Source organism: Macaca thibetana, chromosome 10 (assembly GCF_024542745.1).
Source record: "Macaca thibetana thibetana isolate TM-01 chromosome 10, ASM2454274v1, whole genome shotgun sequence".
NCBI lineage: Eukaryota > Metazoa > Chordata > Mammalia > Primates > Cercopithecidae > Macaca > Macaca thibetana.
In genome coordinates, this window is record NC_065587.1 from 94,057,467 (window position 1) to 94,080,773 (window position 23,307).

At 51.4% G+C, this 23,307-nt stretch overlaps 1 protein-coding gene across 1 annotated transcript in view; it reads right to left on the bottom strand.

Annotated features, from left to right (window-relative positions):
- Positions 1 to 915: 915 nt before the first annotated feature.
- The window catches only part of NINL (ninein like), an 83,065-nt gene continuing 60,673 nt past the window's right edge, over positions 916 to 23,307 (bottom strand). The window contains exons 18-24 of the mRNA XM_050745539.1: positions 17,303 to 17,407; positions 14,703 to 14,772; positions 9,378 to 9,536; positions 8,504 to 8,617; positions 5,351 to 5,521; positions 3,890 to 4,003; positions 916 to 1,854 (exon numbers count right to left, since the gene is read on the bottom strand). Coding sequence (XP_050601496.1) covers positions 1,663 to 1,854; positions 3,890 to 4,003; positions 5,351 to 5,521; positions 8,504 to 8,617; positions 9,378 to 9,536; positions 14,703 to 14,772; positions 17,303 to 17,407 — 925 coding nt within the window. The 3' untranslated portion in view covers positions 916 to 1,662. The remainder of the gene's footprint in view (positions 1,855 to 3,889; positions 4,004 to 5,350; positions 5,522 to 8,503; positions 8,618 to 9,377; positions 9,537 to 14,702; positions 14,773 to 17,302; positions 17,408 to 23,307) is intronic.

Here is a 23,307-nt window from a genome sequence, read left to right on the forward strand (position 1 = left end):
GTTCTCATTGTTCAATTCCCACCTATGAGTGAGAACATGCGGTGTTTGGTTTTCTGTCCTTAAGATAGTTTGCTGAGAATGATGGTTTCCAGCTTCATATTGCGGGACAGATTTCTAATTTAATTCCACTGTGGTCACAGTACATACATTGTATGGCTTGAATCTTCATACATTTTTGAGATTCGTTGGCCTGGAATATGGTCTGTCTTGGTAAGTGTTCGGCTGCATTTGCTTCTGCTGGTGTCGTGTGGTGGGTTCTAGATGTCAGTAGATCGATAATGTTGTTCAGGTCTCCTGGTTACTCCAATGTCGTTACTCCAGCCTCAGACAGAAAAGCCCAAGTGAATGAATAAGTGCACTCCTCAATGAGTTTTGACAAATGCATACACCCGTGTAACACAAACTGTATTGGGACTTGTATTTTAATAACTGGTAGAACTAGTCCCCATACATTGCTCTTCTTTCTTCGGAGTTTTCCTAATTGTTTTGTTTGCTTATTTAGTTTATATGTAAAAACTTTAGAATGTCTTGTCTAATTCTGGGGTTGATTGGGGCATGGAACATCTGTATTTTTATTGGGCCTAATTACATTTATCAGTAAACTCTGAAGAACCAGTCAACTTCATGTTGCCAAATCTTCCAAAGAAACGAACTTTCCATCTGTTCCAGGCTTTATCTTTCCACAGTGTTGTGACATTTTTCTCCTGCAGAAAGGAGAAGACGTGCCAGCTTTGGGATGGCGGATGCCCCAGGAAGAGGGTGGACGCTAAGAACAGAACAGGCTCCGGCCCTCCACAGTGCTGTGGCAGGATATTATTCTTACACATGTTGATGGACACATGGGTGTTTCTTATATAACTATTTTCCTGTATGTTTGAAATATTTTATAGTTTAAAAAATTAACAAACTTAGAAGTCAATTTTAATAGAAAAGAATTTATTGTAAATACAGTGACTTTTTGTATTACAGCAGTACATTCCAATCAGCCATATGGCCATAATTTGTATACATTTCAAATATAAAACTATACTTTTTTTTTTTACATATAGTACAATTTCCAGTGTGATGACATTTCAATGGGAAAAAGATTGTGCATTTGCAATAAACACCGTCATCCCTGAGTCCACAGATAAGGTCCCTGGAGAAGGGGCTTCCCCTCTTTTCTCGCTGGGCTGACGTTCCCAGCGAGTGAAGCCTTTCTGGAATGTGTGTACACACCCGCCACCAAGCGTTCTAATAACCTAAGCTCAAAGCAGAACAGTGAAATGGCAAAACTGTACAGAGCCCTGATTTTACATTTCAGTCTGACAGCCGGGTCAGAAGTGCCACATGGAAAGTGCCGTCCTTAACTGCTCACTTAGCTGCTCCTTGCTGACAGCTCCCAGAATCTGCCTCCAACAAGTGGCAAAACGGGGAATTTTGCCAAGGAAAATTACTCAGGACCGCTAATAAAAACGCAGGCTTTTTCAACATGCATATTCCCCCAGCCCCCGACCCCGATCTTGCCCAGGGCAGGGCATTAACTGTCTGGGGGGTGAACAAAGAATCCCAATCCTCAGATGTCCCAGGACTCATGGCTCATGACCCATGGAAAACTAAGGCATCACAGTGGCTTAATTTAAAAGATGTGCTTCCGAATGAATCCTGGAAAACAATCCGTCTTTACACGGAGAGGGCTGCGGGGGCAATCCTACTGACGAGTTTGTTGAGAGCGCGAACTTTTTCTTCCAAGATGCGGCTTTGTTTCTCCGCGCCTCGCTGCTTCTCCTCGGTGGCCTGAAGTACTCTCACCAGGTGGGCATTCTCCACGTACAGCTCCTTCAGCAGCAGGTCGGACTTCGTGTTCTTTTCAAACTAGAGAGGGGAGGAAGCCAATACTTTGCATGAGGCCGGTGGAGAAACGCTACAGATCAGCCTGCTGTCTTTTATCCTCCCACATTTATGCAAACCATAGTTTTGGGCTCTTAGAAATCTGACCCAAGGCCGGGGGTGGGGGCTCACGCCTATAATCCCAGCACTTTGGAAGGCCGAGGTGGGTGGATCCCAAGGTCAGGAGATCGAGACCATCCTGGCTAACACGGTAAAACCCCGTCTCTACTAAAAAATACAAAAAAAATTAGCTGGGCCTGGTGGCGGGCGCCTGTAGTCTCAGCTACTGGGGAGGCTGAGGCAGGAGAATGGTGTGAACCCAGGAGGCGGAGCTTGCAGTGAGCAGAGATCGCGCCACTGCACTCTAGCCTGGGCAACAGAGCGAGACTCTGTCTCCAAAAAAAAAACAACTGACACAAATACTGCATTATAATAATAAGTTTTGTTACCCTGGCATGAGAGGAAATTGAGAATCTGCTGGGCTATGTGGTGGAGAAAACTTGAGGCAGCTTTGTGCCATGAAACAAGGACTTCAGGGACTTCAGGCCAAAATGGACAGTCCTCAAAAGGCCCTGGGATGGTCGGAGTGTGGAATAGGTTCATCTGCGTGTGCTCTCCTGGCTGTGATGTCAGCAGGGCCATGAGCCAGGGGAAGCAGGGGAGGAAGCAGCCACAGGACAGGCAGTACTGAGGCCCCGAGCTGTGGCCTGGGCTCAGGGCCAGGGCAGGTGTGCAGGAGCCACAGGATTTAACCAGAAGTCAGGTGTTACTGGCCAGACAGGCAACTGAGGACTGTGGGTGTGTGCCAGGGAGAAAGGATGAGAGGGACTGGGGGCACCAGCAGGGGAGGGAGCTGGGCAAGGACGGTGGCCCCAGGGAGGGACTGGGCACCTTCCACAAATGCCTTGTCTAGTTTGGGCTGAGCTCGGGATCCCTCACGTAGACCAAACCATACTGGATCACGATGGAGCACAAATACTTCTCCAGGTTTTCACATTTAATATCTCCTAACAACTGAATGTGGTCCGCGGCCAGGCCTCTTCTGTGTGTGCACCCCACACCCGTGGGGTCCACCCACACCCTGTGCCATCAGCCCTCGGGGCACAGCACTGCCGCACGTCAGTTCCCACCTGCTGAGTTAGACTTCGAGCATCCATAGATCAGGTGAGCTGTGGCACCTCATTGTTGGTCTTTGCTCCTTATAGCAGCCCAAGTGACTTTTTCCCTAGTATGGTTTCTTTTAAAAGATAGATCTTGTCATGCTTTTACTTAAAATCTCCCAATGCCTTCTAACTGCCATTGTGATAAAACCCAAACCCCTGACCTTGGCTTCCAGGACACACATGACAGGTGCTGCCTACCTAAGCCCTACCAGTTCACACCAGCCATGGCGACCTCCTCCATGGCTGTGCGCTGCCTGGAATGCACCCTCCTTGGGGTCCCCCAGACATGAGGATATGTGTCCATCTCCCACCGAGTGAGCCTTCCAAATGCCACCTGGCCTCTGCCGGGGACACAGCTGGACCTTCCTGTGCTGGTCACTGGGCATCTGTCCAAATGCTGGCTCTTCAAAGTGGCTTTGACCACCCCACCGGCTCCCTCCACTTCTCTTGTCTCATTTTCAGAGCATTCATCATGGCCCGAGGGCATGTACGCTCTATGGAAGCATCTACCTCTGTCTCCAGAGGGTCAGGTCCGGGATGTAGGCTCAGCCCTGCTCATCTCCGGTCTACCTAGGAAAGCCTCGACCGGAGGTGCTCGGGCATGCCCGAATGACTACAGGAACAAATGAACGGATGAGTCCTTTCTGAGTGTATGTGAACACCCACAGGACAGATCTTAAAACCATTCCCGAAGGAAAATAAATGCAATGTGCACCTGCAGTGTAGGGTATGCATTTAGTTCCCTGGACTTCCGTGACAAGACAGCCTTTTCCTGTATTAACTGCCTGCACACCCATAAAAGTGGAGAGCGCTCAGAAGAGGACGCGAGCACAAAAGCAGCAGCACCCATCACTCACCTGCTCCTTCAGCTCATCCACTTTCTCTTGGAGGAGCATTTCCATATTCTTCAGAATCATCTCCGCCTCTTCTACCCGCTCTTCTGTGGCTTTCAGCTGTTTCTCATGTTCTTCCTGCCATAAAAGAAAGTTGCAGGTGGCCAGGCTCACGCCTGTAATCCCAGCACTTTGGGAGGCCGAGGTGGGTGGATCACCTAAGGTCGAGTTCAAGACTGACCTGGCCAACACGGTGAAACCCCATCTCTACTAAAAAAAAAATACAAAATTTAGCCGGATGTGGTGGTGCGTACCTGTAATCCCAGCTACTTGGGAGGCTGAGATAGGGATTCACTTGAACCCAGGAGGTGGAGGTTGCAGTAAGCCAAGATTACACCACTGCACTCCAGCCTGGCAACAGAGTCAGACTCTGTCTCAAAAAACAAAACAAAACAAAACAAAAATATGTTCTGGCCCAAACCACACAGCTTTCCTTTCTCTTTGTCGTTCAGGGAGACTCAGCAGACTCATTTGTCCTCAGAGAACTGGTCCTAAGATTTTAACCATAAATAACTCCAAAGTGAGATTTCCTCGCTGTGTTACTGTCTTTTTCTAGGAGGATTCTCCTTAACTTTGTCAATAATGTAGCATCACTTAACTTTAGCTTGACCCCTTTGTGTGATGTTACAAGGTTGTTCTTCATTAGAATTTACACTTTACAAACATCAAATGTTACCCACTTTTCAAGTCGTGTGCCAATTCCTTTTCCATAAGGGTGTCCCCTGCCCTCTGGCTCCTGATCTCTCCTGAAGTCTGTCCCTGATGAACTATGAACTATGTTGGGAATTTCAGGCGTGAGTTATTCCCTCAGCCTTTTGAATTAAACTCTTGCACAGGGCAAAGCGGTGCCGGGGCCTCTTCAAGTGCTCTAAAAGCGCCAACCCATTGATGCCTCCCGATAAGCCTTGAGGTGGACGCCACTGCCAGCAGGACTTGACAGATGAGAAACGGGCACAGAGAGGTTCGCTTGCCCAAGGTCACTCAGCTGGGAGGTGGTGGGCGGGATCCCACCCTCCACAGTCCATGCTCGGAGCCACTGTCTCCCATCGCCCACCACCTGCACGGTCTGTGGCACCTGCTGGGCCCGGTCTGTCACCCTCTGCTCTCTGCCCTCGGCCTCCGGTCCCTGCTCCCCTGGAACATGCCAAGAATCCCCTACCCCAGGGCCTCTGCTGCTCCCCTGCCAAGCCGCTCCCTCACCTCCTTCAGGTCTCACCACCTCAGGGGCCACCTGAGAGGCCTTGTCTGGCCACCCTGTTTAAAACCACGCTGCCCCTCTCCCTACAGCCCTCCTCACCATCTGACATGCTACATACGTGACTCACGTATTCACACTTGGGCAGCTTCTGGGTAACTGAGGACCGCTGGGCCCGCCTCACCCTCCTCCTCATCTTGTCAGCCGCCTCTCGCTGCACCCCCACTCACCCGCTGTGCATCCAGGCGCCTCCCAGCCTGCTCTCCCTGAAGGCTGAGCAGGCGCTGCAGCTCAGCCACACGGTCCTGGGGCACCAGCCGGCTCATCTGCTCCTGCAGCTGCCGGACCTCCTGCGAGTGCTGGGCCTGGGCCTGCCTCAGCCTCAGGTGAGCTCCTTGCACCTGTACGGAAGAGGGGACACAGCTCTGGTGGGGCTGCTGAGACGTGGCACAGTGGGGCACCCTCTCCATCCAAGGACACCCCCACCCGCAAGGACAAGGAGGGCATGTGCTCCTGAGTATGCAGCAGCACCTGAAGATTTACAAGGAGCCCATTTCTTTGGAATTCGGACAGCCGGGCTGCTGTCAGCCAGCGCTTCCACAGGGCTAGAGTGCAGAAAACGTGTCCATCACCCTCAAAACGGTGACGCTGACTTCCTGTCACACTCAGATTCTGCTGCGTCCAGTGTTAGCTTTCAGCGAACCTCACTGGGGCCTGATTCTTTTCAATGACCCACGCCAGTCCTTTCGGCGGAGACCCCACACTCTGAAACAGGGCTACACTGGCCACAGACTACCCAGACAACACGGACTGCTGAAGGGAAGGTGGGGCCGGGGCTGGAATCCTTGGCAGCGCCTGGTTTCCTGGACGGCACCGTCTGCTGGAGTCGGGCTGAGTTGTTACGGTAAACTGTGCACCACTATGCCAGCCCCTTTAATGAAGCAGCTCGAGGCAAGATCCAAATACAGTTTATATCCAGCCAACTGGAGGCTTCACCAGGATTTCTTTGGCACCCTGTAAGAACCGGCCACGCCTCCCCTTACTCATTTGAGACCCCACAGACGGCATGGGAATCACACTCCATCGAGGTCACGTTTGGGCCGGGCCTGGCATCACCGCACGGTGGAGGAAGAGGGAAGGCAACGCCCTGCGCCCGCACTGCCAGGCCTGGCTTCCCTTCAGTAGTCCCTGCACTGACTCAGCTGAGCTGGGGGCCCGTCTTGGGGGGCCAGGTCATCACTGTAAAGCTCACCCTTCTTCAGGACGGGGGTCACCCCAGAGAGACGCCACCTGCACCCCACATTTTCCAGGCCCTGGGGGGCAGCTTATGGTTTGAGACAGAAAAGGAGGGAAGAACCAGTTCTAAATCGCATCTCTACCAAATGCAGCCTTCTCCCGAAGGCTCATTTCAGACGGTCACTCTGGCTGCTGTCCCCCAGACCTGCGGGACTCCCAGGCGTCAAGCACATCTACCCACCCAGGAAGGCTCTGGCCCGCACCCCGACTCCCTCGGCTCTGATGCTTACAGGTCCTCAGACTGCACCACCCCCCACCGCCATCCTGGGATTGAACCCCCACGAATTAAGCCCTCCATAGCATAGCCTGGGTCCAGCCCAAGGGGGGTCTCTGCCCGTGGTGGGCAGCCTGTAAACATCTACTGAACAGACAGCCATCCAGTGCTCTTCATCTCCTTCCTCAGCAACGCGAGACGGGCCACGTCTACAGACCCTGACAGTCACAGGGACAGGGAAAGACGTCCCCAGGGGAGCACTGGAAACAAGGACATTTGTGTTCTGGGTGCTGGAGTGAGGCAGAGCCTCAGACGGGGCATCCTCTCCCACCCTGAGTGCAGCCACCCTTCCTGTCCTTCCCGTGGAGAGGGCCCTGTGGGTCCCCGTCCCTTTGCCCTCTGAGCTCCCCTGGGAGACCCTCCACCCTCTGAGCTCCTCCATGAGGCCCCATCCCTCCTGTCTGCTCTGGCCTCTGGGGCCTTCCTCCTGAGCCACACATGGGCATGACAGTGACTGCCCTGGCTTCCCTCCCACATGGAAACGGTGACCACATCAGCTTCAGGCCCAGCCTTTTGTGGCCACTCTTAGGGAGCCCCGTCTGCCTTTTCCAGAGTGTCCTGAGCTAGCCTGGAAGCTCCCAGCTTCCTGATGCTGACTGGAAGCCACTTGCTTTGGGGGAGCGTCTTCCTCTAAATCATGAGGAAGAAGGGGTGACCCACATGGCTGCAGGGCAGACTCGGTGAGGTGCTTCCCGACGGAGAGGCTGGCGGCAGGCATGGCCTCAGGGGTGTGGAATGCTCTCCCTTGGCCCTAGCGGTGCCTCCAGCGCCAGGTGCTAAGGAAGTGCCGGCCTTTTCAGGTGGTCTTACTCCTCAGCCTCAAAGGACTCGAACTGGCCCAGGCAATTTTCCAGGGTTCCTTTTAGACTCAAAAGTAGAGAAGGGTGCCCCAAATAGGCAGAGCACCTCTGGGAAACTGACAGACTGTAGCTGCAAGGCCAAGAGCCTATGGGAGCCCCAACAGCACCCCAGAAAGCTCTGGGGTCCGTGCCCAGCTGACCCCTCTGTGTCTCAGGACATCTAGGGGGTGCCTCTGCACAGGGCACCAGGGCCAGCACTGGGGGGGACTGGGTACAGAGGCTCAGCCAAGCCTCACAGGCAGGCGGGGAGAGACCCTCTCCCACAGCCCCCTTTGCTCTCTGCAGCCCCCAAGCTTCCAAGTGTGCCCTGCACCTGTGTCCACACTGGGCACTCGCCCTCGGGGCACCTTTGGCCGTCACACACCTGCTCTTCTCTCCCTTGAGCCACCCCTCCACAAGCATCCCCTGAGCCGGCTCCCCTCCCTGAGGCCCCTGCTCGGCTGCCCCTGCACACACCTGTCTGTCCCAGACCACGAGCTCCTGCCACCATAGCCCAGCCTCCCGTGTCTGCACCTCCCGCGCCTCTCACCTGCAGGGCCAGCAGGTGTGGCACCTGGGGCGTGTACAGAGGCCAGTGTCATGCATGTCCATGAGTGCCCATTTCACCCCACCCCCAGGGCTGGAGCCTGCTGCCTTGGTTCTGATGACACAGTCCCCAGGCTTGCCTCTGGCTCCTCCATTCTGTGGAGGGCTCACCCAAAGGCATGGTGACCGCACTCCTTCCCTCGGGAGTAAACTGAGTCACCACTCTTCACGGGGCTTGCTCACAGTCAAACCAACTCTGCACTGGGAGCAGCTTTTTCCTGGGCCCAGTAAGCACCTGGACAGCTGTGTCCAGGCCAGCTCAACACCTTCTCTGGGCTGGAGGAGGCCTGGCAACACCGTTGGCACTGTGGTGATGCTGCTCCCGGGTGGGACTGGACGCAGTGCCTCCAGCCACCACTCACACCCACCTGGCCTTGACTTTCTTCAAGGGTCTGGGTCAGCTCTGACTGTGACAGTTGCAGGCTCTGATATTCCTGATTCAGGCATTCAAGTTCAACTTTAAGTTTTTGGATTTGGTCACTCTGTTTTTAAAAAATCAATTGCACAAGTCAAGAAGTATCTGAAGAGTCTGGTATGTAATTCGTGCAGAAACCTCAGAAAATTACAGAAAAGAAAAAAAATTACAAAATTTAAATCCCCATGAACCCACCAACCAAGGCCGGCCCTGTATCCTGCAGCCAATCCCCGGCCCCTCCTCTACACACACGCATCCCCCTGGTGAGACAGTGTTGGGCGCGCCACGCACTGCAGGAAGCGCCTTCTCCTCACCACAGCGGGAGCGTTTCCCAGGGCATTAATTGTGATTTGAAAACATGCTTTTCAATGGCTGTGCTGTGATCCAGTGACTCCCTCAGCTTCTGTTGGTGACTCGGCTGATTTCATTTCTGCTTTGCTATTATAAACAGCACAGCAAGGAAAATGCTGCAGCTGCATCCTTCCACAAGGCTCTCGGGAACATCCCCATAGGAATCATGACGTCAAGGCATGTGGACTTTCTTCAGCCTCTAAGTGTATATTTTGCCAAACTGCCCTCGGGGAACTTTGCACCAATTCCCTCCTCTGTCAGCAGCATGTAAAGCTATTCTGCTATTTTCTTTAGGTACTGGGATTTGCCAACACAGCACCGTCCACCTATTTCTCCAAGGCATGCTTGGGAAGTCCCTCACTTCCCTCCAGGCTCCTTAGCGCCTGTCCTGACCTGTTTGCAGCCGCCTCCGCACCCTGCGGCTCCCAGCCTCCAGCACAGCCCAGGTGGAGCTGCCGGCGGCTGAGGCCACCCACCTGCTGCTGCCCGCTGCACGCCACCTCCTCCAGGCTCTGTGTTAACAGCTGAATGGTCACACGATGCTCCTCACTTTGGGCCTGGTGGGTAGAAGCCTCCTGTCCCAGTTGAAGAACCCTGTCGTTGAGCTGGGATAATTGATCCTTGTAGTTCTGATTCTAGGGGGAACAAGTTTTTAAATACATAAGAAAAAAATGTTTTTAATTTTTATTTTATATATATATTTGCCCATCATTGGCTATATTTTTATTAAGTACTTTTTTGCTTTGTTTTGTTTTTCAAGACAGGCCCTCGCTCTGTTGCCCCAGCTGGACTGTGGTGGCACATTCATGGTTCACTGCAGCTGTGACCTCCTAGGCTCAGGCGATCCTCCCACCTCAGCCTCCCAAGTAGCTGGGACCACACGCACACATCACCACTCCCACCTGGTTTTGTTTTTTGGTCAAGACAGGGTCCCTCTGTGTTTCCAAGGCTGGCCCTGAACTCCTAGCCTCAAGGAATCATCCCATCTCAGCCTCCCAAAGTGCTGGGATTACAGGCGTGGGCCACTGAGCCCAGCCCCACCTTGCCCCGTAAAATACTTTTAAGCCAGCAGCTCAATTCGTATCATTGTAATTGCTCTCAACCAGGTACAACTTTGCTCCTGAGGAAATGTCTGGCAATGTCTCTAGGTATTTTTGGTGATCACAGCTGGAGATGGAGGAAGCTGCTGGCACCAACGGCATGGGGCACTCGACACCCTACAACGCAGATATTCTGGCCCCAAACGTCACCAGTGCCGAGGACAGGAAGCCCTGCTCCGGCCCCTAGGAGAAACACACACACATCTAGGCCAACAGAGCGGAGTAGATGCCATGACCATCCAAACCACTGTTTGGAACACTTTTCACGTTTTTCTCATTTCCTCCCCGATTATTTTAATATATTTAAAAATATATGGCAATTTTAACAAAAAAGCAACCTATTTAAACTTGAGGTATATGAATCCCTTAAGTCTCCTCTGATCTCTGTCACTGAACACACAAGCGTAGCTCTTGGCAGGGTACATGGGTTCAACAAATGGTATGTTTTGCTTTTTCTCAATAGCACCCCCCATAGATAGTGGATTTCAGCACACGTTCAGTGGGTGAACCTGTGAGGGCACCGTGCAGTGAAACAGTGGCAGGAAAGCGGGCCCTGCGGTCTGGACCACGGAGGCTCTGCTGTCTGCAGTCACCTGTCGGGAACATCTTCATGCAACCACATTTCTACTTGTTTTTTCCCACCGCAGCTCTTGGGGGTTCGGAGCGATGTCCTCTGACCCACTCTCAGCACAATCAACCACGTACACGTCACCTTCCCAGAGTGATGCCAACAACCACTGCCTTTGCTTTTATAGGTTTTACAGGCACATAAGAAAACTGGGACATTGTTTCCATTTGGATTTACTCAAGATTAGGGAGTTCGGCCGGGCGCGGTGGCTCAAGCCTGTAATCCCAGCACTTTGGGAGGCCGAGACGGGTGGATCACAAGGTCAGGAGATCGAGACCATCCTGGCTAACACGGTGAAACCCCGTCTCTATTAAAAAATACAAAAAAACTAGCCGGGCGAGGTGGCGGGCGCCTGTAATCCCAGCTACTCGGAGGCTGAGGCAGGAGAATGGCGTAAACCTGGGAGGCGGAGCTTGCAGTGAGCTGAGATCCGGCCACTGCACTCCAGCCTGGGCGACAGAGCGAGACTCCGTCTCAAAAAAAAAAAAAAAAAAGATTAGGGAGTCCACGAATTTTTCTCATGCAATTCCTTGCAAATTAACCTCACCTCATCCCTTCCCTAGAACCTCGAGCCTGAAGTTAAGAGAAGCTTCCACCACAACATAAGCATGTGGCAGTTATGTCTGGTATAGAGCTCACGTGTTCTATTACATTTTATTGTGAAAATTAGAACTGTTTTAATACTGACACACATTCACCTTGCCCTCTAAAGACAGCCTTGATTTCATGAGTAGAAATGGAATCTTCCTTCAGTTCTTGAGATAAACACAAAGTGGATTTTCTTCTATTCACCTTTAACATTTAAACTCTTCATTTGGTGGCTGGGTGTGGTGGCTCATGCCTGTAATCCCAGTGCTTTGGGAGGCCGAAGTGGAAGGATAACCTGAGGTCAGGAGTTTGAGACAAGCCTGGCCAACATGGCGAAACCCCATCTCCACCAAAAATACAAAAATTAGCCGGGCTTGGTAGCGCACACCTGTAATCCCAACTACTTGGGAGGTTGAGGCAGGAGAATCGGTTGAACCTGGGAGGCAGAGGTTGCAGTGAGCTGACATTACACCACTGTACTCCAGCCAGAGTGACAGAACAACATTCCATCTCAAAACAAACACACACACAAAAAACTCTTCATTTGGAAATAATTTCAGACTTGAACAGTTGCAAGACTAGAACATGACCACGGAAACCCACCTGCCTTCCATCCCGGCTCCTAGCCAACAACACCCCCCAGAATCTGCTTTGCCCCCCTACACACACAGGCGCACACATGTCTTCCCTCCTCCACAGCTGCCTGCCTCCCGGGGACAGCAGCTGTCACACGGCTACTGTGCAGCTACTGCTTCAGGACAGTGGCTTCCATGTCCCCACACTTCATTTTGTCAACGAGCCTGGCAGCATCCTTCCGGGCACAAGATCAGCCGGGCCCTGTCCTGTTGTTTCAGCCTCCTCAAATGTGCAATGTCTCCTCAGCCTCTGTCTCTCATAACTTTGACAGTTTTTGACAAATACAGTTCCATCCCCTCCCATTTGGGGTTTGTCTGGTGCTTCCTTGTGACTCGGGTGACAAGTTCCTGGGCAGACACTGTGCAGGGAGCTGCATCAGGAGGCAGAGATGCTATCTGCTCCTGGTGGCGTTCACGCTGGCCACCTCTTAACTTCGAACTTGCACTCATCTGGCTCTCACTGCAGAAGCCAGCATGAGATGTCAGCAGTTGTCTCCTGGCCGTGTGTTAAAACAAATGACATCTGTGTCAAATATGTTCACTCTGCATCTGCTCCAGCCTTTAGGCCTAATTTCCAGTTTACAAGACAGACAAGTGACATACGACCAGAGTAGCCTACACTCTCAGAAAACAACTGGACAGATCCAGAACGTGGGATGGCCCATGGGACCACTACCTGGGCTCTTCCAAAAGCCAGTGTCATGGGGAAAAACAGGTCTTCCAGATCAAAACACCAGAGCGACCCTGCAGGGCATGTGTTGTCCAAAGAAGCCTCCAGCAGCTTCTCCCATCCCACGTCCTCTTCTGCAATGTGACCTGAACACTTACCCAGCAGAGAAGCCTCTCCGCAGCTCCAGGGACTCAGTGGGAATAACGTGGAGTGACTTCCGAGGAGGGCCTGGGAGCCGTGCCTCCCACCAGCTGCCCTGGAACACTAGCTCCCTGACACCCCCATGACACTCCCTCCAGGTCCAGCCCCATGAGGGGAGGCCCCAGACAGACATGAGCAGAAGGGGTCCCCAGATGACTCTAGCCCTGGCCATTAGGTAACCCCAGCTGTCCAGCTTTCCCAGCTGAGGCCCCCGCATCACAGAGTAGGGACGGCTATGCAGGCTGTTTGTCTGAATGCCTGACCCACAGGTGCCATGAATGCACTCAAGTGGCTGGTTTATGCCAATAAGTTGATCTGACAGCTAAACACGGCTGAACAGAGGCACAGTTACACACAACGTGGCACCCCCAGCTGCATCCTACTGTCAGAAAACTTACTGTACAGGACACTTTTTAATAACTGGAGAAATGAGAATATGGTCTGAATACTGATATGAGGTAACTACTGCTATAGCATTCCTTCAACGTGGCAAGGCAGGAGATGCACTTCCTTTTAAGAGATGCCTGTTGAAATATTGAGGAGTGGAGTATCATGACATTTGGAACTTATTTTCTATTTTTATTATTATTAGAGACAGGGTCTCACTCTGTCACTCAGGCTGGAGTGCAGTGGTATGATCTCCGCTCACTGTAGCCTCAACCTCCCAGGCTTAAGCCATCCTCCCACCTCAGCCTCCCAAGTAGCTGGGACTATAGGTACATGCCAGCACACACAGCTCATTTTTCTTTTTTTGTGGGGAGATGGGGTTTTGTCATGTTGCCCAGGCTGGTCTTGAACTCCTGGGCTCAAGTGATCTGCCCACCTTAGCCTCCCAAAATGCAGGGATTATAGGTATGAGGCACTGCACCCAGCCTACAACTTATCTTCAAATGGTTCAGAACACACACACACACACACACACACACAAGTGAAATACATAGATATGAACAGAACTAAAGTGCACGCGGCAATGTTGATAACAGTTGCATTAATGTTGTGGTAGGTTGGTATATGGATGATCACTGTATATTGTTTCAACTTTCCTGTGTTTAAAGTTTTTCATGATAAAATTTTTGGGGTAAGCAGGGTACACTGGCTCACACCTGTAATCCCAGCAATTTGGGAGGCCGAGGCCGGCGGATAGCTTGAGGTCAGGAGTTCAAGACCACCCTGGCCAACGTGGTGAAACCCTGTCTCTACTAATAATATAAAAATTAGCCAGGCATGGTGGTACATGCCTGCAATCCCAGCTACCCAGGAGGCTGAGGCAGAAGAATTGCTTGAACCTGGGAGGTGGAGGTTGCAGTGAGCCAAGATCGCACCACTGTACTCTAGCCTGGGTGACAGAGTGATAATGAGTCTCGAAAAAACGAAAAAAAAAAAAAAAAAAAAAAAAAAACAAACTTTGGGGAGTGTCCAGGCACAGTGTTTGACACCTATAACCCCAGCACTTTGGGAGGCCGAAGCTGGAGGACTGCTTGAGGCCAGGAGTTTGAGAGCAGCCTTGGCAACATAATGAGACCCCGTCTCTACTAAAAATACAAAACATGAGCTCAGCATGCTGGCGTGCGGCTCCCCAGGTGGGTCATCTGCACAAGCAGCTGGGCCTCGGGCCAGTGCAGAGCCTCAGGCACTCACAACACAGACAGTGCCTGCCTGCCGGTGTCTGTGAGAAGCTGCTCACAGTTTCTAGATCAAAACACCAAAGAGACCCTGCAGGGGATGCCTGTGGTCCCAACTACTGCGTGCCACATGATTCTGAACATCCTTGGGACCACCAGCAGATCTGACTGAGGCAGGGGTCTTCACAGCCACACTCAGTTCCTGACTTCGATGACGCCTGGGGGCCGGTCAGCAACTCACTCTCAAGTCTTTTAGAAGAATGTTCTCCACTTCCTTTTGTAAGTTTAAAACGCTTTCAAAATAATAAAAAAAAAAGAAGGGTGGCATGAGCTCCATGCCAGGCATCGATACATCACCTGTCTGGTGAGCACCTCCATCTCAGAGCAGGCCTTTTCCTTGTCTTTCTTTAAAACCTCAATTTCCTTCCTGTTGAAGAAGCACAATTAACAGTGATACCACTTGTGACCAACCAGTGCCTTCTTTCCTGGTCAGCACCCAGGGTAAGAGCAGCATGCGGGTTTGCAGCCACAGTACAGACGCCCACACCTGCCCCTGGCATTCTCCAACCCCTCTTGGTCCCTGCTGTTACCGCTGCTAATGATGACGACGACCCCGTCCTCCGTGGTTTATCCCAAACCACGAAGACTTTAGGAACGTGAAACTGTCAGATTACTAGAGAGCCTCTAGTAATCTACACTGCCAGCATTGTAAGAACGCAAACCCTGCATGACATTCCTCAATCAAATACGTGAATATTTCTTTTGTAAAACATGTAACAGTTCACACTCAGCAGAGTGAACAGAGACTGAAACAGCCTGGCATCTCCGGAGGCATGCCATCAGCGGGGTCCTGACAGACTCAGGAAACCCAGAGAAAAAACGGTTTCTAAAGGAAAACAAGCTTTGAGATTTCAGAAGTGCTGTCATGGAAGGGCAATCCTTGGGTACCTGCTTGGGACTCGCTACTTTAATCACCGCGGCAATTCTGTCATTTCAGAATTACTGTCTATGAGAGCTAAGCTCACCTTGAGATGCATACTTGGGGAAAAAAAGGCCAAACAGTTGTCCTTGGATATGGCTACAGTAGTGACAGCAGAAAGCCACTCTCTCCAGAACACACATTCTCTTCAGTCCCAGCCCTTCCCCAGCTGCACTGAGGGGACACTCCTGCTGTGTCCCCTGACTCTCGCTGATGAATGCCCCCTGCTCTGTCCCGCTGACTCTGACGGGCGCCTCCCTGCTCAATCCCTCGACTCTCACTGATGGGTACCCCCCGTCCGGTCCCCCAACTCTCACTGGTGGCCTCCCTGCCCTGTAACCCCTGACTCTCACTGGCGGGCACCCCCTTGCCCTGTCCCCTGACTTTCCCTGGCGGGCACCCCCTTGCCCTGTCCCCTGACTGACTCTCACTGGTGGGCGCCCCCCTGCCCTGTCCCCTGATTCTCACTGGTGGGCGCCCCCCTGCCCTGTCCCGCTGACTCTCACTGATGGGCGCCTCCCTGCTCAGTCCCTCGACTCTCACTGATGGGTGCCCCCCATCCGGTCCCCCAACTCTCACTGGTGGCGTCCCTGCCCTGTAACCCCTGACTCTCACTGGCGGGCGCCCCCTTGCCCTGTCCCCTGACTGACTCTCACTGGCGGGCGCCCCCCTACCCTGTCCCCTGACTCTCACTGGTGGGCCCCCCCCTACCCTGTCCCCTGACTGATTCTCACTGGTGGGCGCCCCCTGCCCTGTCCCCTGACTCTCACTGGTGGGCGCCCCCCTGCCCTGTCCCGACTCTCACTGGTGGGCGCCCCCTTCCCTGTCCCGACTCTCACTGGTGGGCGCCCCCTTGCCCTGTCCCCGACTCTCACTGGTGGGCGCCCCCCTACCCTGTCCCCTGACTGATTCTCACTGGTGGGTGCCCCCCTACCCTGTCCCCTGACTGATTCTCACTGGTGGGCGCCCCCTGCCCTGTCCCCTGACTCTCACTGGTGGGTGCCCCCTGCCCTGTCCCGACTCTCACTGGTGGGCGCCCCCTGCCCTGTCCCGACTCTCACTGGTGGGCGCCCCCTGCCCTGTCCCCTGACTCTCACTGGTGGGCGCCCCCTGCCCTGTCCCGACTCTCACTGGCGGGCGCCCCCTGCCCTGTCCCCTGACTCTCACTGGCGGGTGCCCCCTGCCCTGTCCCGACTGACTCTCACTGGCGGGCGCCCCCTGCCCTGTCCCCTGACTGACTCTCACTGGTGGGCGCCCCCCTGCCCTGTCCCCTGACTGACTCTCACTGGTGGGTGCCCCCCTACCGTGTCCCCTGACTGACTCTCACTGGTGGGCGCCCCCCTACCCTGTCTCCTGACTGATTCTCACTAGTGGCCACCCCCTGCCCTGTCCCCCGACTCTCACTGGTGGGCGCCCCCCTGCCCTGTCCCCTGACTCTCACTGGTACCCCCACCCCCATCCTCTCTTGCCTCAGTGCTCAGGTTCCTGACCCTCCCCACACACGTCCCCTCCCCCAGCTCTTGTTCACTGAAATTGATAAACCAGCAATGACCCTCCGAGGAAGGCAGAGCTGAAACTGTTATCAGGAGAGGAGCCTAGGAGCACCTCTGACCCCTACAGACACTGTTGTGGCCTCCCCCAATCCCTAAGTGCGACGTGGAGCATCTCCGTGTGGTGAGCAGCGCCCGTGCTGGTGCTGGGGCTCTGCTCGCAGTCCCGACCATGCTGCGGGCGCCCTGCCCCACTTCCCACACCAAGGAGCTGGGGTGTTCAGGTGCCGCCCACACGAGGAAGGAGCCCAGAGCCTCCCACATCTGCCGAGTCGTTCAGAAGTTAACAAGGCTCACAGTTTAGGGTTTTCCGGAATGCAGGGCTAATCTGAGAACACTTCCCATGGTCTATATGGAGACTGCATAAGGTCACTCTATGGAGGGCAAAACGCACCCCCAGAAGGTCTGGGTGGGGGCGTGGCCCTTACCTCTGTGCATTGTGAGTGCTTTCTGCAGCTTCAAGCTCTTGCCGAACCCTTCCCAGGTCGTTTTTCAACAAAGCGTTTTCTTCGGAAAGTCTATGGAACTCCAGTCTGCGTTAAAATTGAGGAAAGACCGGTGAGCACCTGGGAAGCCACATGCGGTCGCGGAGACTGGCTCTGCAGCAGGGAGTCCTGAGAACTGTGCGTCGCCATCTCCCCGTCCCTGGAGGTGGCGCCAGACACCCTTCCTTTCCCTCTTCCTGTACCAGGTGTTAAGGTCTTGGATCTCCCATGAGCCAAGCCACAGAAAACCAAGCTCTCTTAGCTTCTAAACTGCCACGCTGTCAAGTCACAAATGCACTCAGAACCTTGGGTTTTGCTTATGCTGAGTTTATAGCTGACCTGCTCCTGCATCTGTGGCCTCTCACCAAACACATGTGTGTCCTGGGTGCCAGTGCTGGGTGTGAGTTCTCAGGTACTGCAGGGTACTCATCCCTGGCAGTGAACCCAGCGTGGAGCTAAGAAACCCAGGAATCAGAAGGCCAAGATATACGGGAAACCTTTGCTAGGTGAATCTCAAAGTGGGAAAAGGCAGGGATAGACAGCCGCTACGGGAACCAAGTCTGCCTGGGGCCGTCTTTGTTCTCTGACAACTCAGAGAGTCCCTGCTTGGGTAATGCCATTGATTTGACAGAGGAAGATGGCAATTTACCAGTGAAGATCACTAATGGGAGCCAGGTGTGGCATCATGCATCTGTAATCCCAGCTACTGGGGAGGTTGAGGCAGGAAGACTGCTTGAGTCCAGGAGTTTGAGACCCTCCTGGGCAACACAGTGAGACCCTGTCTTTAAAAAAAAAAAAAAAAAAAAGATCACCAGTGAAGTAGCTTAAGACCCCTACTTGCAACCCAGAGAATGCATTCTTAATACTGACTGGTAAGGCTAACGTTTATTCCCCAAATAGGTCTCTATATGGTACTAGCTTCTTATTTTTTCAGTCTGAAAATACTGAAAGCCACATGATCTCACCATGTTCACTTCATGTATTTTTTTTTTTCTTTGAGATGGGATCTCATTCTGTCACCCAGGCTGCAGTACAGTGGCACAATCATGGCTCACTGCAGCCTTGAACTCCTGGGCCCAGGAGCTGGGACTACGGTAGGCATGCGTCACCACACCTGGATAATTTTTGTTGTGGTTGAGATGGGGTCTCGATATGTTGCCCAGGCTGGTCTTGAATTCCTCTCACCTCAGCCTCCCAAAGTGCTGGGATCACAGATGTGAGCCACCATGCCTAGCCCGCTTTATGTATTATGCTTATAATAGTAAACATAAGTTCTTCTTCATATGCCTTCATTTTATCTCATGAGGAACTAAAGACAAAAGTAAATAGAAGTCACTGGAATTAAAAGCAGCAAAAGGTTTCAAGCAGGAGAGTTCTGTGTTTTTAAACTATCACTCTGGCTCCAGAATAGAGAACAAGTTGATGCAAAGCTGAAAGCTGAGGGGTGCCCCACCCCATCCCCTACACGACGGCCAAACAACTAGATCCTGCGCAAAGCTGATCGTAACCTCTGTGACTCTCCTCATGAAAAGAAAAGGTAACCTGCAACAAAATCCTGGAAGCTGAAACCAACGCGGTGAGCATTATGCAATACAAAGCTGTGGGGACCCTGCAACCAATGCCTATGTCAGCACTACTATCAGCAGAATGGAGAAGCTGCATTGTGGACACCTGCACCAGCCAGGGCCCTGCAAGGAGGTTCAGATGGTTCCAGATTAGCAGCCTCCCACTTCTCTGCAAAAGCAATAGCATCCCATATAAGGCTCTTCACATTCCCAGAGATTAACATCAAGCAAATATGAGCTCACAATCAAAGATCACCATAACATACATGGAGCAAAGCCACCCATAAAGGACAGCAGAAGCCAGAAGCCAGAATTCAATCCCCTAGAAACTGCAGGTATTGGAATTATTAGACACAAACTAAAAATAAGTGTTATGAAATGTTTACATAAATAAAAGATGGAAACAAACAATGAACAAGCAACAAGAAACTATTGACAATGATCAGATAGGACCAAACAGAATTTTTAGAAATGAACAAAAAGTCAGTGTCAAAATAAAAACTCATGGAATGGGTTAAATAGCAGATTACACAGAGCTGAAAGAAAGAGATACTGACCTGGAACACAGAGGTATGTAAAAAATATCCCAAATGTGATACAGACAGAAGACGGAAAATATAAAAGAGAGGCTGAGAAATAAAGTGAAATGCTCTAACATTCATGTATCTAATTGAAGAAAATAGTGGGAGGAAAGGCTATATATATATACACACACACACATATATACACACACACACATATATACACACACACACATATATATACACACACACACATATATATACACACACACACATATATATATATATATTTTGAGACAGAGTTTTGCTCTTGTTGCCCAGGCTGGAGTGCAGTGGTGCAATCTTGGCTCACCACAACCTCCAGAGAGGCAATATTTTAATAGTGATGGCTGAGAGGTTTTCATGAGATACCAATGCAATCCATACATTCAACAGAGAAAATATTTCTTTTCTTTTTTTTTCTTTTGCTCTGCCACCCAGGCTGGAGCGCAGTGGTGCAATCTCAGCTCACTGCAGCTTCAACCTCCCAGGCTCAAGTGATCCTCCCATCTAGCCTCCCAAATAGCTGGGACCACAGGTGCGTGCCACAATGTGTGACTAATTTTTCTTAAGTTTCTGTAGAAACAGTCTCCTTACGTTGCCCAGACTGATCTTGAACTCCTGGGTTCCCAAAGTCCTGGGATTATAGGTGTGAACCACCGTGCCTGGCTGGGACAATATTTTCCAAGTAGAATGAACAAAAAGAAAACTACGCCTATACCCACAATACAACAATCCCATTTCTAGGTACGGCCTAACATAATGCTCCAAAAGACACATGCAAGAACGTTCAGTGCCGTTCCATTTGTGAGAGCCAAAAACTAGGAACTACCCAAATGCCCATCAACAGGAGAAAATAATAAACTGTGGTATGTTCACACAACAGAATACCATATAGCAATGCAAATGTATGAACTACAGCAGCAACACAGGTGAATCGCACAACCAGGTTGAGCCAAGAAAGTCAGACACAGAAGAGTACACGCTTCATGATTCCTCTCCGTAAAGTAAAAACACAAGCAAACTGAATCTATGCTGTTAACAAGTGGTTACCCCTGGGGACTCTGGTGAATTCCATCTCTTGTTCTGGGCGCTGGTAACACACATGTGTTCAATTTGTTGACAGTTCTCCTAATTGTACATATATATGCCTTTTCTTATGTGTATCACACTTTAATAAAAAGTTAAAAAGAGGCTGGACACGGTGGCTCACACCTGTAATCTCAAGGAGGATCCACTTTGGGAGGCTGAGGCCAGAGGATCGCTTGAGGCCAGGAGTTTGAGACCAGTCTGGGCAAAATAGTGAGACTCTATCTCTATAATTAATAAATTAATAAATAAATAAATAAAATAAAATAAACAAAAAGTGGCCAGGCATGGTGGCTCAGGCCTTATGTAATTCCAGTACTTTGGGAAGATGAGGCAGGCAAATCACTAGAGGCCAGGAGTTCAAGACCAGCCTGGCCAACATGGTGAAACCCTGTCTGTAGTAAAAATACACACACACACACACACACACACACAAAATCAGCTGGGCATGGTGGTGGGCACCGGTAATCCCAGCTACTTGGGAGGCTGATGCAGGAGAATTGCTTGAACTCAGGACGCAAAGGTTGCAGTGAGCTGAGATTGTACCACTGCACTCCAGCCTGGGCAACAGAGTGAGACTTCATCTCAAATAAACAAATAAATAAATAAAATAAAAATAAATAAATAAAAAATAAAGTTAGAAATGCACAGCAAAGAAAAACCACTAAAGATAAAGGTCTCAGAAGTAGCCAGAGCACAAAAGTCAGATACCTACTGTGGATGGCACAATACTGGCCTCTAACGGAGACTATGTGACATTACACAGCAGGGGGAATGAAGGCTGCTCATTCTCTGACTGTAGATTACTCTGGATTCTCCAGAGGAACCCAACATAATCACGAGGGTCCTTAGAGGTAGAAAGCGGAGGCAGAAGAGTCAGTGTTGGAGTGAGGTGATGTGAGGAGGACTCGGTCACCCAGGGCTGGCTTCCAGGATGGAAGGATGCCTCAAGCCAAGGCCGCTGGAGAAGGCGAGGCAGGCAGCTCCCTTCGGGGCCTCTGGATGGCCCCGCAGCCCTGCCAGCACTTCACTCCTAGCCCAAGGAGACCCTTTCCTCTTCCAACCTCCAAAACTATAACATTGCGCTTTTGTGCCTTGTTAAGCCACCAAGTCCGTGGAATGAAGAGCAGATGGATCAAGGGCCTTTCACGCAGCATCAGCAACCAGGTCTCTGACACCGAGAGAAGACATTCCAAGGGTAGAAAGGCGGCCCTTTAATGGCTAATCTAGATTTGTGTCCCTAAAAATACTGTCTTACAAAAATGAAAGAACATTTAAGACACTTTTCAGATAAGCAAAAACAGGAAATTTACTACAAACAGAGTTTCACTAAAGGAACTTCTTTTTTCTGAGATGGAATCTCGCTCTGTCACCCAGGCTGGAGTGCAGTGGTGTGATCTTGGCTTACTGAAACCTCTGCCTCTTAGGTTCAAGCAATTCTCCTGCCTCAGCTTCCTGAGTAGCTGAGACTACAAGCATATGCCACCATGCCCAGCTAATTTTTGTTTTTTGTTTTTGGAGACAGAGTTTCGCTCTTGTTGCCCAGGCTGGAGTGCAGTGGTGCGATCTCGGCTCACTGCAACCTCCGCCTCCCAGGTTCAAGCGATTCTCCGGCCTCAACCTCCCAAGTAGCTGGGATTACAGGCACATGCCACCACACTAATTTTTGTATTTTTAGTAGAGACGGGGTTTCACCACGTTGGCCAGGCTGGTCTCGAACTTCTGACCTCAGGTGATCTACCCACCTCGGCCTCCCAAAGTGCTGGGATTACAGGTGTGAACCACCACACCCCAGCTGTTACGAAGTTTTAAATTCCTGATTCCTGGTGGTGCATGCCTATAATCCCAGCTACTTAGGAGGCTGAGGCTGGAGAATCGCTTGAACCCGGGAGGCAGAGGTTACAGTGAGCTGAGATAGCACCACTGCACTCCAGCCTGGGCCACAAAGCAAGACTCTGTCTAAAAAAAACAAAAAACAAAAAAACCTCATAACGAAGCCCAGGAGCTGATGGCTTCACTGGTGAATTCTACCACTTAAAGAAGAACTTCTACCACCTCTTCTCAAACTCTTCCAAGAACTGAGCAGAAGGCAACACTTCCAAACTCATTCTATGAGGCATTACTTGATACCAAAGCCAGGCAAGGACACTACAGACCAAAAAAGAAAACTGCAGACCAATCCCTTATGATGCAAAAATTGATGCTAAAATCCTCAAGAAAATACTAGCAAAAAGTTATTGTTTAATGGGTATACAGCTTCTGCTGGGAACAATGAAAAAGCTTTGGAAGCAAGGGCTGTGCGCAGTGGCTCACGCCTGTAATCCCAGCACTTTGTGAGGCTAAGGCTGATCACCTTTGAGGCCAGCCTGGCTAACATGGTGAAACCCCCTCTCTACTACAAGGACAAAAATAGGCCAGGCTTGGTGGCAGGCGCCTGTAATCCCAGCTACCTGGGAGGCTGAAGCACAAGAATATCTTGAACCCAGGAAGCGGAGGTTGCAGTGAGCCGAGATTGCGCCACTGCACTCCAGCACCAGCAACAATGCAAGACTCCGTTGTTGTTTTTTTTTTTTTTAAAAAAAAAAGGCAGCAGGAACTTCCTAACACCAAAGGCGGGACACCAGGGCAGTCACAGCTGCCCCAAAAGGCCGTCCTGCCCTCTCTCTGCGCAATCGTAGAGCACCAGATGACCGTGGGATTCCGGAACGGGGCTGGGCTCACAACTCGTACTCAG